The sequence below is a fragment of the Salmo salar genome, chromosome ssa04 (genome assembly GCF_905237065.1).
Source record: "Salmo salar chromosome ssa04, Ssal_v3.1, whole genome shotgun sequence".
Classification (NCBI taxonomy): Eukaryota; Metazoa; Chordata; class Actinopteri; order Salmoniformes; family Salmonidae; genus Salmo; species Salmo salar.
In genome coordinates this window covers 20,374,399-20,394,244 of record NC_059445.1, presented here as the reverse complement: position 1 = coordinate 20,394,244, position 19,846 = coordinate 20,374,399, and the positions used below count along the sequence as shown (strand labels likewise).

The following is a 19,846-nucleotide window of genomic DNA, read 5'->3' as shown; positions in this document are numbered from 1 at the left end:
ATATATATATATATATATATATATATATATATATTTTTTTATTTTTTTATTTTTTTTAATTTTATTTAACTAGTTAAGAATAAATTCTTATTTACAATGATGGCTTAGGAACAGTGGGTTAAGTGCCTTGTTCAGGGGCAGAACGACATATTTGTTTACCTTGTCAGCTCGGGGATTCGATCTAGAAACCTTTCGGTTACTGGCCCAGCGCTCTAACCACAAGGCTACCTGCCTTGTATTGCAAAGTTATCGTTACTAATTTACTACTTTTATTATTACGTGTTTTACTTTTCTATTATGGGTGTGCTCGTAAATTCACTGTGGAGTGCCTGAGTGTGCGCAATGCGCTTGGGGCGTTTGTAAATTCAGAGAGTTGTCAGATTGTAAATTCAGTGTTTCGCTCTCTGATCGTTCAGAGCGCACACTGGACACTGGCAGAGGAGTAGGGTTGATCCGAGCGTTCTGACCTTAAATGCAGTCAAGCACCCAAGCTAACTGGCTAACGTTGGCTAGCTTGCTTGCTACTAACAGATAAATGAGAGAACACCTCATTCTGACCATTTTACTCACTGCAGAGGTTGTTAGGCTGTTTTCATGTTATCTAGAGCGTTAGTGACCAAAAATGTGCTGCTAGCAACAATTGAATTACCCTTTTTTGCCAACTTTTATTGACACTGGTCATATTCAATGGGTGTTGCGAATTCATAAATTCATCTGTTATTCTGCTCTCTGGCACACTCACACCAGAGTGCTGTGAAATCAGAGTAGATATCCAGTGAATTTACGAACGCACCCTATGGCTCTTTTCTTTATCTCTACATTGTTGAGAAGGGCCCGTAAGTAAGCATTTCACTGTTAGTCCACACCTGTTGTTTAAGAAGCACGTGAGTGATAAAATTGATTGAGATAGAATATAAAGCTGTTATACTTTCTTACGTTATTCTTACTAACACACTACTTTCTAAACAAGCATGTTCTCTGCTTTACAGATATTGGTCGCGTCCGAATACCCATATGCTCGCTTACAAAATATTATGCGATAAAATAACGTTATATAGTATATGAAATTTCGAATGCACCATCGCGTTGACTCGCACCATTCCTTCATTTTGGTACAGCGCGTCAATCTCTCAATATCGCCTCTTGTCAAACACGTGAGTGGGAAAAGACGACTGAATTCTACTAAATCAAATGCCGAAATTAGTATGCAGTTTAATGAAGTATATAGTACGCTTGTGTTGGTATTCGGACATAACCACTGATCATAGGAGAGTTGATGTGTAATGTAATAAGTAGCAATGTATTTCAGAGAACAGTGCGCATGAATGTTACATTTAACCACGCCTTTAGAGCTATGACGACAACCAATAAAATCATTTATCTTCTGTGTAAAAGGAAGTTAAATGACAATTTCCACGTTAGCGTGTTTGTTGTTATTTGGACGTTTATTAACACTCTGGAACTCAAACTCGTTTAACTGCACAGCGTCACATACTTACCTCAGGTAGTCTTTAATTCACGTTGGAGACAGTACTTGGTCGATATGTTATTTTTCTAGGTATTTCGCTAGCTGGCTAACTTAGTAGTTAACGTTAGCTAACATGGCTAACTGTGTGGTTTTTCACACTCAAATAGCCTCCATTATGGAGGTGTTAGCGAATGCAGCCGTGGCAGAGATCTGTAAACTCGTAGACGACGACTATGCAGTGTTTCGTTTGGAAATGTCTCAAAGCCAAAAAGAGAACCGGGGATTGCGGAGGAAACTACAGATGCTGGAACTGAAGGTGGCACGGGAGCGTCGTCCCAGTAGTGTCAAGATCCTCGATCGATACAGAGGAATAGCAAGAGGTACATTTAGCAGAAGGCAGAGGCTGCGGGGCCCATCACCCCGTTTCCCTCTGCGCATGTGTTCAGATGTGTTACCCACAATTGTGTCTTGGTCCTAGAGAATGATAGTGGACTCAAAAGCTTGTTAGCATGAGCAGCGCCATTGAGTACTTTCACCGTTTTGAAGCATTAAACTGGGTGGAACTTCATATGAGTTAAGGAATGATCACATTATTCCATTAAGGGATCTTTGATCAGCCAATGAATTATACTCGTGAGTAAAAAAATCCATAACTGCAGGTGCCAGTAAATCGTCAACTTTGACTTTATACCTGTTCAAACAACACAATACAGGTGGCAGTATGCACGCTTTCAGTTTTTTTGCCAACTCATAGAAGTAGTAGAAAAATAAAATGTACTACTTCAAAATGGAGATGGCCTTCAATCAAATTGTATTTGTCACATGCACCGAATACAACATGTGTAGACTTTACTGTGACATACATGCTTACAAGTGCTTCCCAATGAGGCAGTGTAAAAAAAGAAGAAGCAAAATACAAAATGTAACACGAGGAATAAAATACACAAGATTGACGCTATGTACATAGAGTATCAGTACCATATCACCAAACATATTTATAACTAACCCAAGATAGATGTCGTTTTACAGTGGGAGCAAATGAAGCATAGTGGGCAGAACAAGCAAGGAGGTGGGCCAAGCAATAGCTAGCAAGATACTATTGGCGCGTTGTAGTATGTATATTTTTAGTTTTTATTTAACTAGGCACGCCAGTTAAGAACAAATTCTCATTTACTATGACGGCCAAACCCGGATGACGCTGGGCCAATTGTGCGCCACCCTATGGGACTCCCAGTCACGGCCGGATGTGATACAGCCTGGATTCGAACCAGGAACTGTAGTGATGCCTCTTGCACTGAGATGTAGTGATGCCTCTTGCACTGAGATGCAGTGCCTTAGACCGCTGCGCCTCCTCTAAAATGTGTGTGTGCACAACCTCAATTTGACGTTGCACTCCTAAACAATGCAATTTTTTACTTTAGCAAAACGTCAAGTCTATAAAACTTAGTGCACTGTGTTCGTAAAATATTGTAGTTTTGGGTACAGAACATTTTGAGAGAAGACGTTTCATCTATGAGAAAATGTGCAGAATGTCGGCCTAGTTTCGTCCTCTCCCACTACCTGCGACTGGACTTCCTCTCACTACCATATTTGGTGGTGAGAAAACGTTCTAAACGGATGCTTCAGCTTCATAGCCCCTGTGACCTGTCTGGGTTACCCCTTCTGTCTGTGATATCACTGTGCAGGGGTACGAGGTATTTGAGGTAGATATGTACATAAAGGCAGGGTAATGTGACTAGGTATCAGGATAGATAATAAGCGTAAAATAAATGACAGGTTAGCAGCCGTATATGATGTGTGACAGTGGGTTTGTAGTGAATGTGTGCGAGGTCTCTGATCTCCACCCTGTAAGCTGTCTCATCGCTGTCGGTGAGCCGGCCTACCGCGGTCACGTCGTCAACAAATGTGAAGATGGTATTGGAGTTGTGCGTGGTCGTGCAGTTGTACGTGAACAGGGTTTAAAGGAAGGGACTAAGCACACACCCCTGAGTGGCCCCCATGTTGAGGGTCAGCATGGCTAAGGTGTTGTTGCCTACCCTCACCACCAAGGGCCGGCCAGGCAGTCTAGGATCCAGTTGCAGAGGGGGGGTGTTCAGTCGTAGGGTCCCGAGCTTGGAGGGGGCTATGGCATTGAACACTGAGCTGTAGTCTATGAACAGCATTCTCACATAGTTATTTCCCCTCTTGGGGGAGAGCAGTGTGAAGTGCAATTGAGATTGCGTCATCTGTGGATCTGTTGGGGCGGTATGCGAATTGGAGTGGGTCCAGGGTATCTAGGTTGATGGTGTTTATGTCATGTCCAGCCTTTCAAAGCACTCATAATTACAGATGTGAGTGCCACGGGACGATAGTCATTTAGGCAGGTTACCTTTGAGTTCTTGGGAACAGGGACAATGGTGGTCAGTATGAAACGTTGAGATCAATTCTTATTGATCACATACACAGGTTTAGCAAATGTTATTGCAGGTGTAGCGAAAGGCTTGTATTCCTAGCTCCAACAGTAATATCTAACAATACACATTAATCTAAAAGTAAAATAATGGAATTAAGAAATATAGAGAAATTAGGACGTGCAATGTCGGAGTCCGGAGTATAAATATATATACAGTACCAGTAAAAAGTTTGGACACCTTCTCATTCCAGGGTTTTTCTTTTATTTGTACTATTTTCTACATTTGTAGAATAATAAAAGACATCAGAACTATGAAATAACACACATGGAATCATGTAGTAACCAAAAAAGTGTTAAACAAATCAAAATGTTTTATATTTGAGATTCTTCAAAGTAGCCACCTTTTTTGCCTTGACTGCTTTTCACACTCTTGGCATTCTCTCAACCAGCTTCATGAGGTAGTCACCTGGAATGCATTTCAATTAACCGGTGTGCCTTAATTTGTGGAATTGCTTTACTTCTTGATGTGTTCTGACAAGGTAGGTGTGGTATACAGAAAATTGCCCTATTTGGTAAAATACCAAGTCCATATTGTGGCAAGAACAGCTCAAATAAGCAAAGAGAAACAGTCCATTACTTTAAGACATGAAGGTCAGCCAATACGAAAAATTAAGAACTTTGAAAGTTTATTCAAATGCAGTCACAAAAAGCATCAAGCACTATGATGAAACTGGCTCGCATGAGGACCGCCACAGGAAAGGAAGACCCAGAGTTACTTCTGCTGCAGAGGATAAGCTCATTAGTTACCAGCCTCAGAAATTGCAGCCCAAATAAATGCTTCAGAGTTCAAGTAACAGACATCTCAACATCAACTGTTCAGAGGAGACTGTGAATCAGGCCTCCGTGGTCAAATTGCTGCAAAGAAGCCATTACTAGAGGACACCAATAACAGGAAGAGACTTGCTTGGCCCAAGGAACACAAGCAATGGACATTAGACTGATAGAAATCTGTCCTTTGGTCTGATGAGTCCAAATTAGATTTTCTTTTGTTCCAACCGCTGTGTCTTTGTGATGCGGTGAGTAGGTGAACAGATTCTCAGCATGTGTGGTTCCCACAGTGAAGCACGGAGGAGGTGGTGTGGGGGTGCTTTGCTGGTGACAGTCTGTGACTTTATTTAGAATTCAAGGCACACTTAACCAGCATGGCTACTATAGCATTCTGCAGCGATACACCGTCCCATCTGGTTTGCGCTTAGTGGGACTATCATTTTGCTTTTCAACAGGACAATGATCCAAAACACACCTCCAGGCTGTGTAAGAGCTATTTGACCAAGAAGGAGAGTGATGGCGTGCTGCATCAGATGACCTGGCCTCCACAATCACCCGACCTCAACCCAATTGACATTTTTACAGATGAGTTGTACCGCAGAGTGAAGGAAAAGCAGTCAACAAGTGCTCAGCATATGTGGGAACTCCTTCAAGACTGTTGGAAAAGCATTCCAGGTGAAGCTGATTTGAGAAAAAGCAAGCGTATGCAAAGCTGTCATCAAGGCAAGGGTTTCATCAGCTGTCCGGGTAAAGAGGCCGGATGTGGAATCTTGGGCTGGCGTGATTACACATGGCCTGTTGGACATACTGCCAAATTCGCTAAAATGACGTAGGAGGCGGCTTATGGTAGAAACATTAACATTAATTTCTCTGGCGACAGTTCTGGTGGACATTCCTGCAGTGAGCATGCCTATTGCACGCTCCCTCAACTTGAGACATCTGTGGCATTGTGTTGTGAAAAAACTGCACATTTTAGAGGGGCCTTTTAATTGTCCCCAGCACAAGGTGCACCTGTGTAATGATCATGCTGTTTCATCAGCTTCTTGATTTGCCACACCTGTCAGGTGGATGGATTATTTTGGCAAAAGAGAAATAGTAACAGGGATGTAGACAACATTTGAGAGAAATAAGCTTTTTGTGTGTATGGAACATTTCTGGGTTCTTTTATTTCAGCTCATGAAACATGACCAACACTATGTTGCATTTATATTTTTGTTCAGTGTATGTATGTATGTATGTATGTGATGGGATGTATGGACAGTATGTGGATTGAATATCTAGTATATCTGAAGAATACGTGGCTAGAATACTATATGTACAGCAATAGTTGAATAGGATGAACTTGACTAGAATACACTATATACATATGAAATGGGTAAAACCGTATGTAAACATTACTAAAGTGACCAGTGTTCCATGTCTATGTACATAGGGCAGCAGCCTCTAAGATGTAGGGATGAATAACCAGGTGGTAGCCGGCTAGTGACCGTGACTAAGTTTAGGGCAGGGTACCACATGGAGGCCGGCTAGTGATGGCTATTTAGTAGTCTGATGGCCTTGAACTGCTTCTGTCTCTCGGTCCCAGCTTTGATGCACCTGTACTGACCTCGCCTTCTGGATGATAGCGTGGTTGAACAAGCCGTGGTTTGAGTGGCTGAGGTCCTTGATGAAATTCTTGGCCTTCTGTGACACCGGGTGCTGTAGATGTTCTGAATTGCAGGCAGTGTGCTCCCGGTGATACGTTGGGCTGACCACAGCATCCTCTGGAGAGCCTTACGGTTGCGGGCAGTGCAGTTACCAGGCTGTGATACACAAAAACAGGATGCTCTCAATTGTGCCTCTGTATAAGTTTGAGGATCTTAGACAAGCCAAATTTCTTCAGCCTCTTGCACCTTCTTCACCACACTGTCTATGTGGGTGGACCATTTCAGTTTGTCAGTGACGTGTACGCCGAGGAACTTGAAGCTTTTCACCTTCTCCACTGCGGCCCCATGGATGTGGATGGAGGCGTGCTCCCTCTGCTGTCTCCTGAAGTCCACGATAAGTTCCTTAGTTTTGTTGAGGGAGAGGTTCTTTTCTTGGCACCTCTATGCCAGGGCCCTCACCTCCTCCCTGTAGGATGTCTCGTTGTTGGTAATCAGGCCTACCGCTGGTTTGTCATCTGCAAACTTGATGATTGAGTTGGAGGCTTGAGTGGCCACGCAGTTATGGGTAAACAGCGAGTACAGGAGGGGGCACAGCATGCACCCTTGTGGGGCCCCTCTGTTGAGGATCAGCGTAGTGAAGGTGTTGTTGCCTACCTTCACCACCTGGGGGCAGCCCATAGAACACCAGGACCCAGTTGCACAGGGCGGGTTTCAGACCCAGGGCACCGAGCTACATGATGAGCTTGGAGTGTACTATGGTGTTGAAGGCTGAGCTGTAGTCAATGAACAGCATTCTTACATACAGTTGAAGTTGGAAGTTTACATACAGCTTAGCCAAATACATTTGAACTCAGTTTCACAATTACTGATGTTTAATCTGAGTAAAAATGCCCTGTTTTAGGCCAGTTAGGATCACCACTTTATTTTAAGAATGTGAAATGTCAGAATAATAGTAGAGTGATTTATTTCAGCTTTTATTTCTTTCATCACATTCCCAGTGGGTCAGAAGTTTACATACATTCAATTAGTATTTGGTAGCATTGCCTTTAAATTGTTTAACTTGGGTCAAATGTTTTGGGTAGCCTTCCACAAGCTTCCTCAAGCCATTTTGCCACAACTTTGGAAGTATGCTTGGGGTCATTGTCCATTTGGAAGACCCATTTGCGACCAAGCTTTAATTTCCTAACTGACGTCTTGAGATGTTACTTCAATATATCCACACAATTTTCCTACCTCATGATGCCATCTATTTTGTGAAGTGCACCAGTCCCTCCAGCAGCAAAGCACCCCCACAACATGATGCTGCCACCCCCGTGCTTCACGGTTGGGATGGTGTTCTTTGGCTTGCAACCGTCCCCTTTTTCCTCCAAACATAACGATGGTCATTATGGCCAAACAGTTCTATTTTTGTTTCATCAGACCAGAGGACATTTCTCCAAAAAGTACAATCTTTGTCCCCATGTGCAGTTGCAAACCATAGTCTGGCTTTTTTATGGCGGTTTTGGAGCAATGGCTTCTTCCTTGCTGAGCGGCCTTTCAGGTTATGTTGATATAGGACTCATTTTACTGTGGATATAGATACTTTGTACCTGTTTCCTCCAGAATCTTCACAGGGTCCTTTGCTGTTGTTCTGGGATTGATTTGCACTTTTCGGACCAAAGTACATTCATATCTAGGAGACAGAATGCGACTCCTACCTGAGCAGTATGACCGCTGTGTGGTCCCATGGTGTTTATACTTGCGTATTATTGTTTGTACAGATGAACGTGGTACCTTCAGGTGTTTGGAAATTGCTCCCAAGGATGAACCAGACTTGTGGAGGTCTAGAACTTTTTTTCTGAGGTCTTGGCTGATTTCTTTTGATTTTCCCATGATGTCAAGCAAAGAGCCACTGAGTTTGAAGGTAGGCCTTGAAATACATCCACAGGTACACCTCTAATTGACTCAAATGATGTCAATTAGCCTATCAAAAGCTTCTAAAGCCATAATCATTTTCTGGAACTTTCCAAGCTGTTTAAAGGCACAGTCAACTTAGTGTATGTAAACTTCTGACCCACTGGAATACAGTGAAATAAGTGTAATAATCTGTAAACAATTGTTGAAAAAATTACTTGTGTGATGCACAAAGTAGATGTCCTAACCGACTTGTCAAAACTATAGCTCACTTGGGAGTTCTGTGTCACTGGGCATTTCACGGTTGGGTTTCCTTTGTAATCTGTTATCGTCTGCAAGCCCTGCTGCATCGGAAATGCGTTGGAGCCGGTGTAATAGGATTCCACCTTCCTACAATATTGTCATTTCCCATGTTTGTCTCGTCAAAGGTCGTAGAATGCTTTCTTGTACTTGTCTGTGTCCCGTTCTTTGTAAGCGGTAGCTCTAACTTGAGCCCAGCGCTGATATTGCCGGAAATCCATTGGTTTTGGTTTGGATACGTTTGTATGGTCGCTTTGGGGACGACGTCATCTATGCACTTATGGGTAATCTCCTCAATGCTATTGGATGAATCCGGGAACATCTCTGTCTGTACTACAATGGCGCTGCCCATGCTCTCACTGACCCATAATGGGACAGATACAATGTGATTTCTATCTAAGTCTATGGTTAGTGTTTGGATAGTGTGCAATACTTACCCTGATTACTTAGCTATCTTGCACAATTTGTTTTATTTCACCAGGCAGGTCAATTAAGACCAAATTCTTATTGCACAAAGACAGTATCATATTCTAACCATATTTCCTATTGTCATACTTTTAAAAGAATGTGATGCATGGAACATAATCAATAAATAGTGTATGAAGTTAAGGAGTGCTACCTTACATCCTTGCCAAATGTAGACTCATAAGTGTACAATATACTGTTGAGCATTGAGAGTAGCTAGTCTAACAACCACTTTTCCCCCAATCATTGTCTCAGGTGAAGGACATCTCACTGGAAGCCACAGGAGCTTTGTGAAGCCAGCGGGACACAATACATGGAGAGATGACCAACCAATCACTGTTGATGAGGGGAGTGGAACCTCAACCCAGCATGTTATCGTGATAGAGGTTAGTGTAACATAGAAAGTTACAATACATCAAATATGTCCTGTTTATTTCAGAAAGACTTCCTTCAGCTATTTATGCACATCCTTATTTATCTGCCATAAGAGCTTGTGAATTCACTACGACATTGTTATCCAATTCAACTCATGTGCCAGTAATAAACCTCTCTTGTCAGGCTGCAGAGGCTAGAGGTCCTGGGGTCAAGCAGGAGAGGTCTGAAGGAGTGGAGGACCCACAGCACAGCAGAGACATCCAGACGGTAGAAACCACTGGAGTAGCGCCACCTGTAGCCACGGAGGACCTACACACCGCTGCCGCGCCCAAGCCTAGGACACGACGCAGCATCATGGAGGTCAGTGGACTGGCGAATGCCGTCCTCAAGTCAGAGACCGAGACTTTAACTGTAACACAAAGGCTTTTACACACAGGATCTGACCACAGGTCAGACCCAGAGAGACTGGTGCCACTGGGCTGTCCTCCTGCTCCTGGCTCAGAGTATTTACTTTACGGTAACCCAAGTCCGAGGACGGTTCATTCCCATCGGGACTCAGGTGACGCATTAGAGACTGGCAGTGATCTATCTTGTTCTTACTCTACAGAGATGAACCCTGGCAACATATCCTTGGGTTTACAGACACAGACTGATCTGTCTAGAGGGGACTGGAACCAGTACAGTAGTTGTGTAAACTCTGAAGGGTGTTTAGATAAGAAAGAGGAGGTTGTTGTAAATGACGTGAAAGTGGAGGGCGACGCTCCTCTGACATGGAATGTAGGCGACACTCATTTAGGAGAAGGACACTCACAAGGCAAAGATTTCTTAGATTACAGGGGAAGCTTAAAGACAAATGTCGCCACCCACTCCCCTTTACACATGTTCAGGGATCACGACCCAGTATCCACGTCAATGGCACCTTCGGATTCACACGGCCAGGTCCTTTTCGATCGGGTATTGAATTCAAAGGACCAAAGGGCCAAGGCACTGGGTGGGGGAGCAAAATCAGGCAATAGTAAAGAGAAACGGTTCCTCTGCATGTTCTGTAGCAAAAGCTTCAGCTGCCTCCAGAATGTGGAGATCCACCAGAGGGTCCACACAGGGGAGAAGCCCTTCAGCTGCCCCCAGTGTGAGAAGAGGTTCTCCCAGGCTGGTGACCTGAAGAGGCACCAGAGGGTCCACACAGGGGAGAAACCATACAGCTGCCCCCAGTGTGAGAAGAGGTTCTCCCAGGCTGGTGACCTGAAGAGGCACCAGAGGGTCCACACAGGGGAGAAACCCTTCTGTTGTACCCAGTGTGACATGCGCTTTGCCCTGGCTGGCAACCTGAAGATGCACCTGAAGGTCCACATAGGAGATTCTCAGAGAGGAGCCTCAGAATACACCAGCAGAAAAACCATTCCACTCTATCATAGAAAGTAACCATTCCACTCGATAGCTTCTGATGTTTAGATCAAACCCTGCATTAAATATAATGATTCATTTATTGTCAGCAGAAAATATCCAGATGCATTTGCAATAACGAGAGTAACAGATTTCAGTGTTGAATATTCCTGAATAGAATATTGCATCCAGATATTATATATAAGCCTAAAAAGTATGTTACATATTGTGTTTCTACTGTGCAGGCTATATGATTTTCACAAATGCCTATTTCATTACTACCATTCAACAAAACATTTTTTTCCTAAGACACTTTTAATGAGAAAATGAATGCAGTTTATCAAGTTCATGCAGATTTTACATTAAGTTATTTAGCAGATGCTCTTAACCAGAGTGACTTAGAAGTAGTGCATTCATCTTAAGATCGCTGGGTGAGACAACCACATATCACAGTTGCAGCAGGTCACTGCTTTGATGTTCTTTGCACTCCATGGAGTTGTCAATCAACCATGATGATTGGTCTTGGAGCTGGCAGGCCTTCCCTGGGAGGAAGAGCAGCTCCATCTTGTTCAGCTTGAGGTGGTGGGCCGACATCCAAGCTGAGATGTCTGCCAGGTACGCAGAGAGACAGGTGTGTGTGGTTTTCATAAGTGTATTTAAAACGTGTTTATGTTGAATAAACACAAAATGGGACTTTTCATTGAGACTGTTTAGTATACATCACATCTGCTCTCACCCTATTCTGCGTCCACACACCCGCACTTTATAACCAATTAAGGCTGGGAATTGCCAGGGACCTCATGATACAATGTGCCGATACGATTCCATGGTCCAAACATATCTCACCATAAGTCTGTTGCAGAGGGACAAGAGAGAGCTATGAGAACACTTATTTTGATCAGTCATGGAAATAAGTGGTGAACACATTTGGCTCACAAATTTTTAAAAACATATGGAGAACAAACTATGAAGTGAAACACCTAGAGTACACATAAATAGTTTAGTCTGATTACTCATATTTACGTCCACCATGATGGGTTTAACCTGTACGGGATCGGTGTCCCCAAACCGGGACGGTCGTTGCTAACATGCGCTAATGTGACTACAATTACATTGTATACAACAGCCAACTTTCCGGGACATAGACATGTCTTTTATATGGGCAGAAAGCTTAAATTCTTATTAATCTAACTGCTGTGAATAAATACCATGCTATTGTTTGAGGAGAGTGCACAACAAAACACTTATCACGGCAACTGGTTTGATATTCACCTATGAAGGTAATGTAGTTACATTTGGTACTCTTGCTCTGATTTTTCAGGGTCCCAGAGATAAAATGTAGCATTTTTGTTTGATAAAATACATTTTTATGTTCAACTGTAGGAACTTGGGGTTTACAGTTTCACCCCACTGCTGTCTCTGGCTCCACGCCCACCCCGCCATCTAGATGTGTGATAAGTTAGTGTATAAGCTAATGATCCATCATGTATGACATTCCTATGTAAATCTAACATTTTTTGCATGTTCTCTATAGTGATGTACTTAAATGTATCAATTGGGCAAACTCCTGGCAGACCTAATACAAAATATTGTGCAGTAATGTAATTCTTCACTGGATCAGTCTGAAACTTTGCACACACTGCTGTCATCTGGTGGCCAAAATCTAAATTACACCTAGACTCCTATCTGAAAGTATGGACTTTCTCTTGCATTTCAAAGATGGAACAAAACAAAATATTTTTTTTGTATTATGTTCTCCTACATTAATTTGAGATTTCCACAAATTTCAAGGTGTTTCCTTTCAAATGGTATTAAGAATATGCATGTCCTGAGCTACAGGCAGTTAGATTTTGGTATGTCATTTTAGGAAAACATTTTCAAAAATAAAGGGTACGAACCCTTAACAATGAAGTAATTCTGTAACTACAGTATAGGACTCAAACGTAGTGGGGATGGGTAAACACTCCATGTTGAAAGTGTGTTTATCTGTGTGTACGTACCTGAGGGAGTGTATGTCTGTGTAATCTGTATCACCTGTCTCTTCCAGGAGGAGGAGGGTCTGAAGGTGCTGCTGGTGAAGGAGGAGGGGAGTGAGGAGGGTCTGGGGAACCCTGAGGAGACCATGGTCATGAAGGACAACCAGACTACACCTCCTCCTGAACCCACAGAGGAACCAGCTGAGCAGCACAGGACCACACACAGTCTCACTGAGGTGAGCCCAATGTGAACTACTGTCTGAATGGTATTAGGTCAGAGCTCGTATCCACAAAGCCTCTCAGAGTAGGAGAGCTGATCTAGGAGCATTTTTGATTATAATGAATAAAGCTATGTAGACAGATGGGGACCTGATATTAGATCAGCACTCTTACGCTGAGATGCTTTGTGGATAAGGTCTTAAAGTATCAAGTAATCAAATTAAGTAACACATTTGCATAGTACTCATAGAAATCCCTCATTGCCCAATCAGAAGATGCCCCATAGCAGGGTGCTCATCAGATTTCTTGATCTAACATCCTCTCACTCTGTATCTCTTACAGTCAGTAGACATGGAGGATGGGAAGCCTGATCTGCTGTTAGTCAAAGAGGAGACAATAGAAGACGGACCAGAGAACATTGACCTGCTGAGTGGACTAAAGATGGGGGAGCAAGGTAAGGGAGAAATACATATAGCCTACATACAGTAATAGATCTTCAATGGGAATAGTGATGCACCTGGCTATCATTTGAAACGCATAATGAATGAACTTAACATCTCCAAATGTAGACTTCTCTGCCATGTTTGTAAAGTATATTTTCTAACCTCTTCCAACAGGTGGTTGGCTGGAGGCTAACAGAGGAGACTGGACGGCCATCTTGGATTCCCAGACTCAGATGGGTGCAGCCAAGGACCCAGGGGACAACATCACCGAGCAGGCCAGGACCAGAGGCAACATAGTGGAGGTCAGTGGATTGGACAACGTCCTCAACTCTGGGCTGGGGAACAACACTGTAAACCACAACCAGAAACAGGCAGTCGAACACAAAACATCCGAACTTAGTCTCCATGACAACAGACTGGCTGAGACCAGGGCGAGGCGTAGATTTGGTCCGCGGGGACGAGGAAGTGTCCGTATGCGGCAGGAGAAAACAAACACAGACTCGGCTAGCGATGCTCCGTCCTGCTCCTATAGTTGTGATTCAGAGAGACTGATGGCGCCTCAGGTTAACCCCCTAACAGGTGCTGCCTTCAGCCTGCCTTCTATAGGATCTATCAACTGGAACATGGACCCTGTGACATCACAGACTCTCCCTGGCCTTCATCCTCCTCACACTCTCCTAATGTTAAACCAGACCTCAGACAATGCCAGTGCCTCAACAGTAAATGGATACACAAGCCCATTGACAAATGACAGTAGTAGTAACTCTATCAGTAGATCTGGTGGCAAAGAGAAGCGCTTCCTGTGTTCGTTCTGTGGGAAAGCCTTCAGTTTCCCCAAACAGGTGGAGATCCACCAGAGGATTCACACGGGAGAGAAACCGTTCGGCTGCCACCAGTGCCGGGCCAGTTTTTCACATTTGTCCAGCCTGAAGAGGCACCAGAGGGTCCACACAGGGGAGAAACCATTCTGCTGCCACATGTGCCGGGCCAGTTTTTCACACTCATCCAACCTGAAGAGACACCAGAGAGTCCACAGAGGGGAGAAACCCTACAGCTTCCCCAGTGTGAGAAGAGGTTCTCCCACCAGCACCAGCTGAAGATCCACACGAGAGAGCCATTCACCTGTACGCACTGTGGGGAGAGGAGGTACTTCAGGATACACCAGCAGAAAATGCACACGGCCCGTGTAAAGCCCTCAAACTCAACTCTTGACCTCGAACCCAGTTCCATTGCATTTTTTCATTGTTCTCTAATCTGGCACTGATTTAGACCTGGGACACCAGGTGGGTATAGGGCTGTTAGTTACGAGTCATTACAGCAGTCAAATTCCACGTGACCATTTAGTAATGGTAATTAGGCTTCTGATCCTGCTGATCATTAATAGCCTACCAAACTTGCTAACTGCCTGGTGCTCAGCATTCGATTGTCCCTCTTATCACTCTGACAGCAATGCAAATGTCATTGAAAATCTAATCAAACACTTCATGAGAGCTCATGTTGCGCAACATTTCTATAGGCTATGCAATTGCATGAGAGTGATGGCCTCTATTAAAAAGAGGATCCCATCAGCTTTCTATAGGCTAGGCCTACTATATTTATTTCTCAACTTCTCTAATATTAAGCATATTGCTTCTCTTTACAACAGGAGTATAGCCTACCTGGCTGGCATGAAAATGAACCATGGGAAATGCATTTTTTCCCTCCTGCCCGTTAAGACAGGTGCATGGTAATGGTCCATTCAAATCAAAACTCATTTCACACACATTATTTAGCATATGTAAAGACAAGATTAAATCAAGAATAGTCTGATGGGTGACAATATTAGTGTTTCACTTGTGAATGATGCCCACCGTGTGAATTAAGGCAAGAAACAGAGCATGTCTTTTTTTGCAACTTTTTCTAATCATAGTCCCACACCTCATGTAGCCTAGCCCATAGGCCTATATGTTTGGATAAGGTTTGTATCACAACTAAAGTGGCCAAATAACTTCTTAAAATTAAGCATATTAATCCACGTTACAATGGGTGTAGAGCCTAACTGGCATATATACGCAGCGTGTGTTTCAAAATGCACCTTTTAATAAAAGCATTACATGCATAATCGCATTTGCTTTGAGAATGTTTTCCTGCTAATGGAGCATTCATGCTTTATAGCCAACTGCTGTGTGCGCATTGCTGTGCTTAATGTGAAGAAATAGCCTTTTTCAACATTCTGATCTTTTTTGTCAGCCTCATTGCTTAAAATAATTCATAAAAAATTGACACTAGTTGTATTAATTTAAGATCTATCGCATCCCACAACTGTCCGGAATATTTATTTCTCATAGAATGGGTTAACTTTTGTACTATGGGGGAATAGTAGATTTACATAGGCTGGTGCTTTTGCTGTTTGTTAGGCCTACTCATCTTGTTGGCTGACAAAGTAAATGTGGACAGTCTTCCAATATCTTCAATATGCGCCTGGGAATTGAATAAGGACATGCACAGTTGCGTCCCCAATGTGTCTGCCTTCACTTGTAGCCTGTGAGAAAGACCTGATCACGTGACGGAGAGCTGCTTCAGAGCACCCAGTCAGGAGAAGGGAATTGTAATTATTATATACAGCCCAAAGGCACAACGGCCACTGGCATGTTTTTTTTTTCAGGAGGCATTACGGCCACACAAAGGGGATGCCCCCGGGAAATTCGAGGCATTATCAAGTGCTTTCCAAATTGTAAATGAGAGACTGATGAAGTGTGTACAGCCTGCACAAAAAAAATGTATTATTACATCATTAGTTGCACCATGCAGCCTTAATGTATTTAAAAATCCTAACATGTATAGCGAAATTTTTTAAATAACTAAATTAAGCATATGAGTACCTGTTTCTTCTTTAGGTTTATACTGGTATTTTATAGTGAGAATGCCTTAATTTACTTGACAAAGTAGTGAAGATGTAACATTTTCCAAAGCATTCTAAAAATCATTTTAGCCAAGCGGGGGTACCAGATTATAGAAAAGGTAGGGTTAAAATAGTGAGAAAGTCATTCTACTTTGTCATTTTGCAGACACTCTTATCCAGAGTGACTTACAGTTAGTGCATTCATCTTTACGGCTGCATTGGGCCTTTATCTCAATATCAAGTACCTTGGTGGTACACTGGGGCATTTGGAAATGGGCACGGGGTGTTTTTTAATACATTTGAATATACATGTATCATTATGTAATTAAACTCCTGTACTTCACATTGACACTGTGCTGACTGACTTGGTTATTTTTTGTCATTTTTTATTAGAATGTTATTTTCTTTTAACAGGGGTTACACAGACTAAGTACAATAAAATAAGGATAGAGCAAAATCTTATACAAAAAGGCAGTCATAAAAATATCACAATTATAACATGGGCATTTATGGGAGGTTTTCTAAATAGGACCACAATGAAGACCAGATTTTCCAAAATGTATTAGACCTCTGGTGTAAATCAAAAGGTACGTTTCTCTAGAGGTAGTATAGCAGAAGCTTGAGAAAGCCAAATTCTCGCAGATGGTACTTCAGGTGTGGACCATAATCAAACAACATTACAATCAAAGTAGAGCAAATAACTTCAGTGAAAAAGCAAAATTGTCTACCCAAGATCTTCTGGATGTGTAAGTGAATGTCATTCCAATAAGACTGGATTCTGCTACAGTACCAAAAAAACATGCATGAAGGTGCCAGTATCCTGTTTACATTTGAAACATAAATGTGATGCATTGGAAAACATTCTGTGAAGGCGGACAGGTGTAAAGTAGGTTCTATGAAAAATTTGAAATTGGTCTTGTATGCTTATGGAGGTGCATTTGGGGTAGACCCTTTCTTCCTCACCAAATGCATGTCCGATGTCTCTCTCCCAAACATGTCTCAATGAGGCACTTCTGTTCAATAACATAGAATATATGTCAGATTAAACCTCTCCGAACAGTAGGATTCGTATTTGAAAACGTAGTTCATCGACTTTCTTCTGACCCTCTATGAAGTGTCGAAGTTGTAGGTACTTAAAAAATATATATTTGTTGGGTAAGTCAAACTCAGGTTTTATATGTGGGAACGATTTAAGAGTGTCCTGAGTAAATAAAGGCATGAGGTCAGCAGGGGGGGAGGGAGAAATCTGGATTAAGGGCAATCGGTCACCAGAGTGATATATGGTCTGGAATCTGCAGGTACCTCCTTGCATCCTTCCAAGCTAAGAGTGTATTATGTATAGTAAAATTGTCAGATAAGGCCTGGATCTTTTCAAAGCTATTAATAAATGTAAGGAAGCTAATGCTCTTGGATGACATGCTATTGATTCCATCCCAACCCAAAGTGAGTGGTGTCTGTCTAGGCACCAACTAATCATGTGCTTGATCTGAGCAGACCAGTAATATAGTTGCAGATTTGGCAAAGAGACCCCTCTTGAATTCTTAGGCTTAATTAGTTTGGTAAATTTGATTCTAGGTTTCTTATTGTTCCAGATATATTTAGATATATTGACATTTATTTACTTTAAAAAGGACTGAGATAGATGGCAGGGGATATTTTGGAATAAATAATTTAGCCGAGTAAGGATATTCATCCTAACGACATTAATCCTGCCAAAAAGAGTTTTGTAGGGTAGACCAGTTAATCAGGTCCTGTTTTATTTGTGAGCAAAGGTATATCATTTGAAGTCACATATGTCCAAGTATTTTAAGCCTGTTACAGTCAATTGGAATGGAGATATTGTTTCTAAGTTGATTGTAGAGGGGATTTTCAAAAGGTAATACCATGGATTTATCCACATTAATTTTGTTCCCTGACAGGTTACCATATTCAGATATGATGTTCATTACTGCAGTGACCGAGGTCTCTGGTTTAGACATGTATAAAAGCACATCAGCAAATAATGAAATGCTATGCCCTTCATCGCCCATAGAGATGCCCCTGGTGTTATTACTAGACCTTATTGCCTCAGCCAGTGGTTTTATGACTAACGAAAACATAGCAGGAGATAAAGGGCAGCCTTGACGACAGCCCCTATCAATAGGAAGTCTCTGATAATTTACCATTTGTTAACTGCTGCTGATGGGTCAGAAAAAGTACATTTACTAAATTAATAAAATGGTCACCCAGATTAATGTTTTCTAATACAGCATACAATAATTTTCACTGCTCTATCGAAGGCCTTTTCTGCATCGAGAGAGACAATGAGTGCAGGGTCTTTAATTCTGCCACGGTGGTGTATGATATTCAGAGCACGTCTCACATTGTCCGTTCCAAATCTGGCTATGACAAAGCCAGTCTGATCAGGTGTAATGAGATCTGGAAGTAGCACCTCCAACCTGCGAGCAAGTGTCTTGGCGACTATTTTATCATCAACGCCTAGCAAACTGATACAGTTGAAGTCAGAAGTTTACATATACTTAGGTTGGGGTCATTAATTAACTCGTTCTTTAACCACTCCCCAAATGTCTTGTTAACAAACTACAGTTTTGGCAAGTCGGTTAGGACATCTACTTTGTGCATGATGCAAGTAATTTTTACAACAATTGTTAAGGCATTGCCTTAGTTTCCCAAACCTCTTCAGGAGTAAAGGGAGCATTTAATCTATTTCTGTGCTTATCTGATCTAGTGGGCAAGGCCATCTTATTCAGATATTTTGTCATTTTGTTGTTCGATCTTGTACATTGTGAAGTATAAAGAGATTTATAGGAAGTCGCAAAACGTATTCTTGATAAGCAATGGATCATAAGAAGTGGAGCCATCAGCCATTCTTAGACTTACTAGATCTTTCTTTAAGTTGGTGTGCAAGTAGACGGCTCGGACGGTTACCAAACTCATATTTTTGCTTGGTAAAAGTTTTTTTGACATGTTTTATATGCTCTACATTGAGTTTGGCATCAGCACAAGCTAGTGAATTGTAGTTCGCCTGGGTTGGTTGTTTATGAAGTTCTAAATGCTTTACTTCAGCCTCCAATTTTTCCCTATTTTCAATTCTAAGCTTCTTGATCAGAGAGGCTTGGGAAATTATATGACCCCTTTTGGTTGCTTTAGCAGCATCGGAGAGAGTTGGTTGTCGAGCCAGTAATGTGATAATTTATCACAGAGCAGAATCCTTCATTGTTAAGCAGAGACATTAAGTCTCCAATATCTCATTTTGGGAATTGTTTTGCCAATTTCTCACTCACTCACACACACACGGTCGGAAATTACTATAGATCCAATAGCACATGACTGGACAACATGCATGTAAGTAGAGGGCATGAAAAATAGTCCAATCTAGAATATGAATTATGGGGTCTAGAGTAGAAAGTATAGTCTCTGACATTAGGATTTAGCTCTCCATATGTCTACTAAACCACATGAATCAAACGCTTCTGAGAGCATTTGAGGCTCTATGATTCATCCAAAGTACAACAAAATGTCCTGAAATAAACCATAGTCCCTTGCATTGTTGGTTAAATAATAAAATCATATCAGA

At 42.2% G+C, this 19,846-nt stretch overlaps 1 protein-coding gene across 1 annotated transcript; it reads left to right on the top strand.

The window, feature by feature from the left end:
• Positions 1-1,176: 1,176 nt before the first annotated feature.
• LOC123723847 (zinc finger protein 263-like) lies at positions 1,177-16,618 on the top strand. The gene is made up of 6 exons (XM_045717551.1): positions 1,177-1,848; positions 9,248-9,378; positions 9,551-9,727; positions 12,798-12,962; positions 13,288-13,399; positions 13,563-16,618. Exons 1-6 carry the CDS (start codon positions 1,602-1,604, stop codon positions 14,483-14,485), a joined length of 1,755 nt encoding a protein of 584 aa, XP_045573507.1. The 5' UTR covers positions 1,177-1,601; the 3' UTR covers positions 14,486-16,618.
• The last annotated feature ends 3,228 nt before the right edge of the window (positions 16,619-19,846 follow it).

Coding starts and splice junctions, on each gene's coding strand:
- LOC123723847 (XM_045717551.1), top strand. CDS start 1,602: ATGGCTAACTGTGTGGTTTTTCACACTCAAATAGCCTCCATTATGGAG. Junction 1,849..9,247: donor ATACAGAGGAATAGCAAGAG/GTACATTTAGCA, acceptor TCATTGTCTCAG/GTGAAGGACATCTCACTGGA. Junction 12,963..13,287: donor CCACACACAGTCTCACTGAG/GTGAGCCCAATG, acceptor TATCTCTTACAG/TCAGTAGACATGGAGGATGG.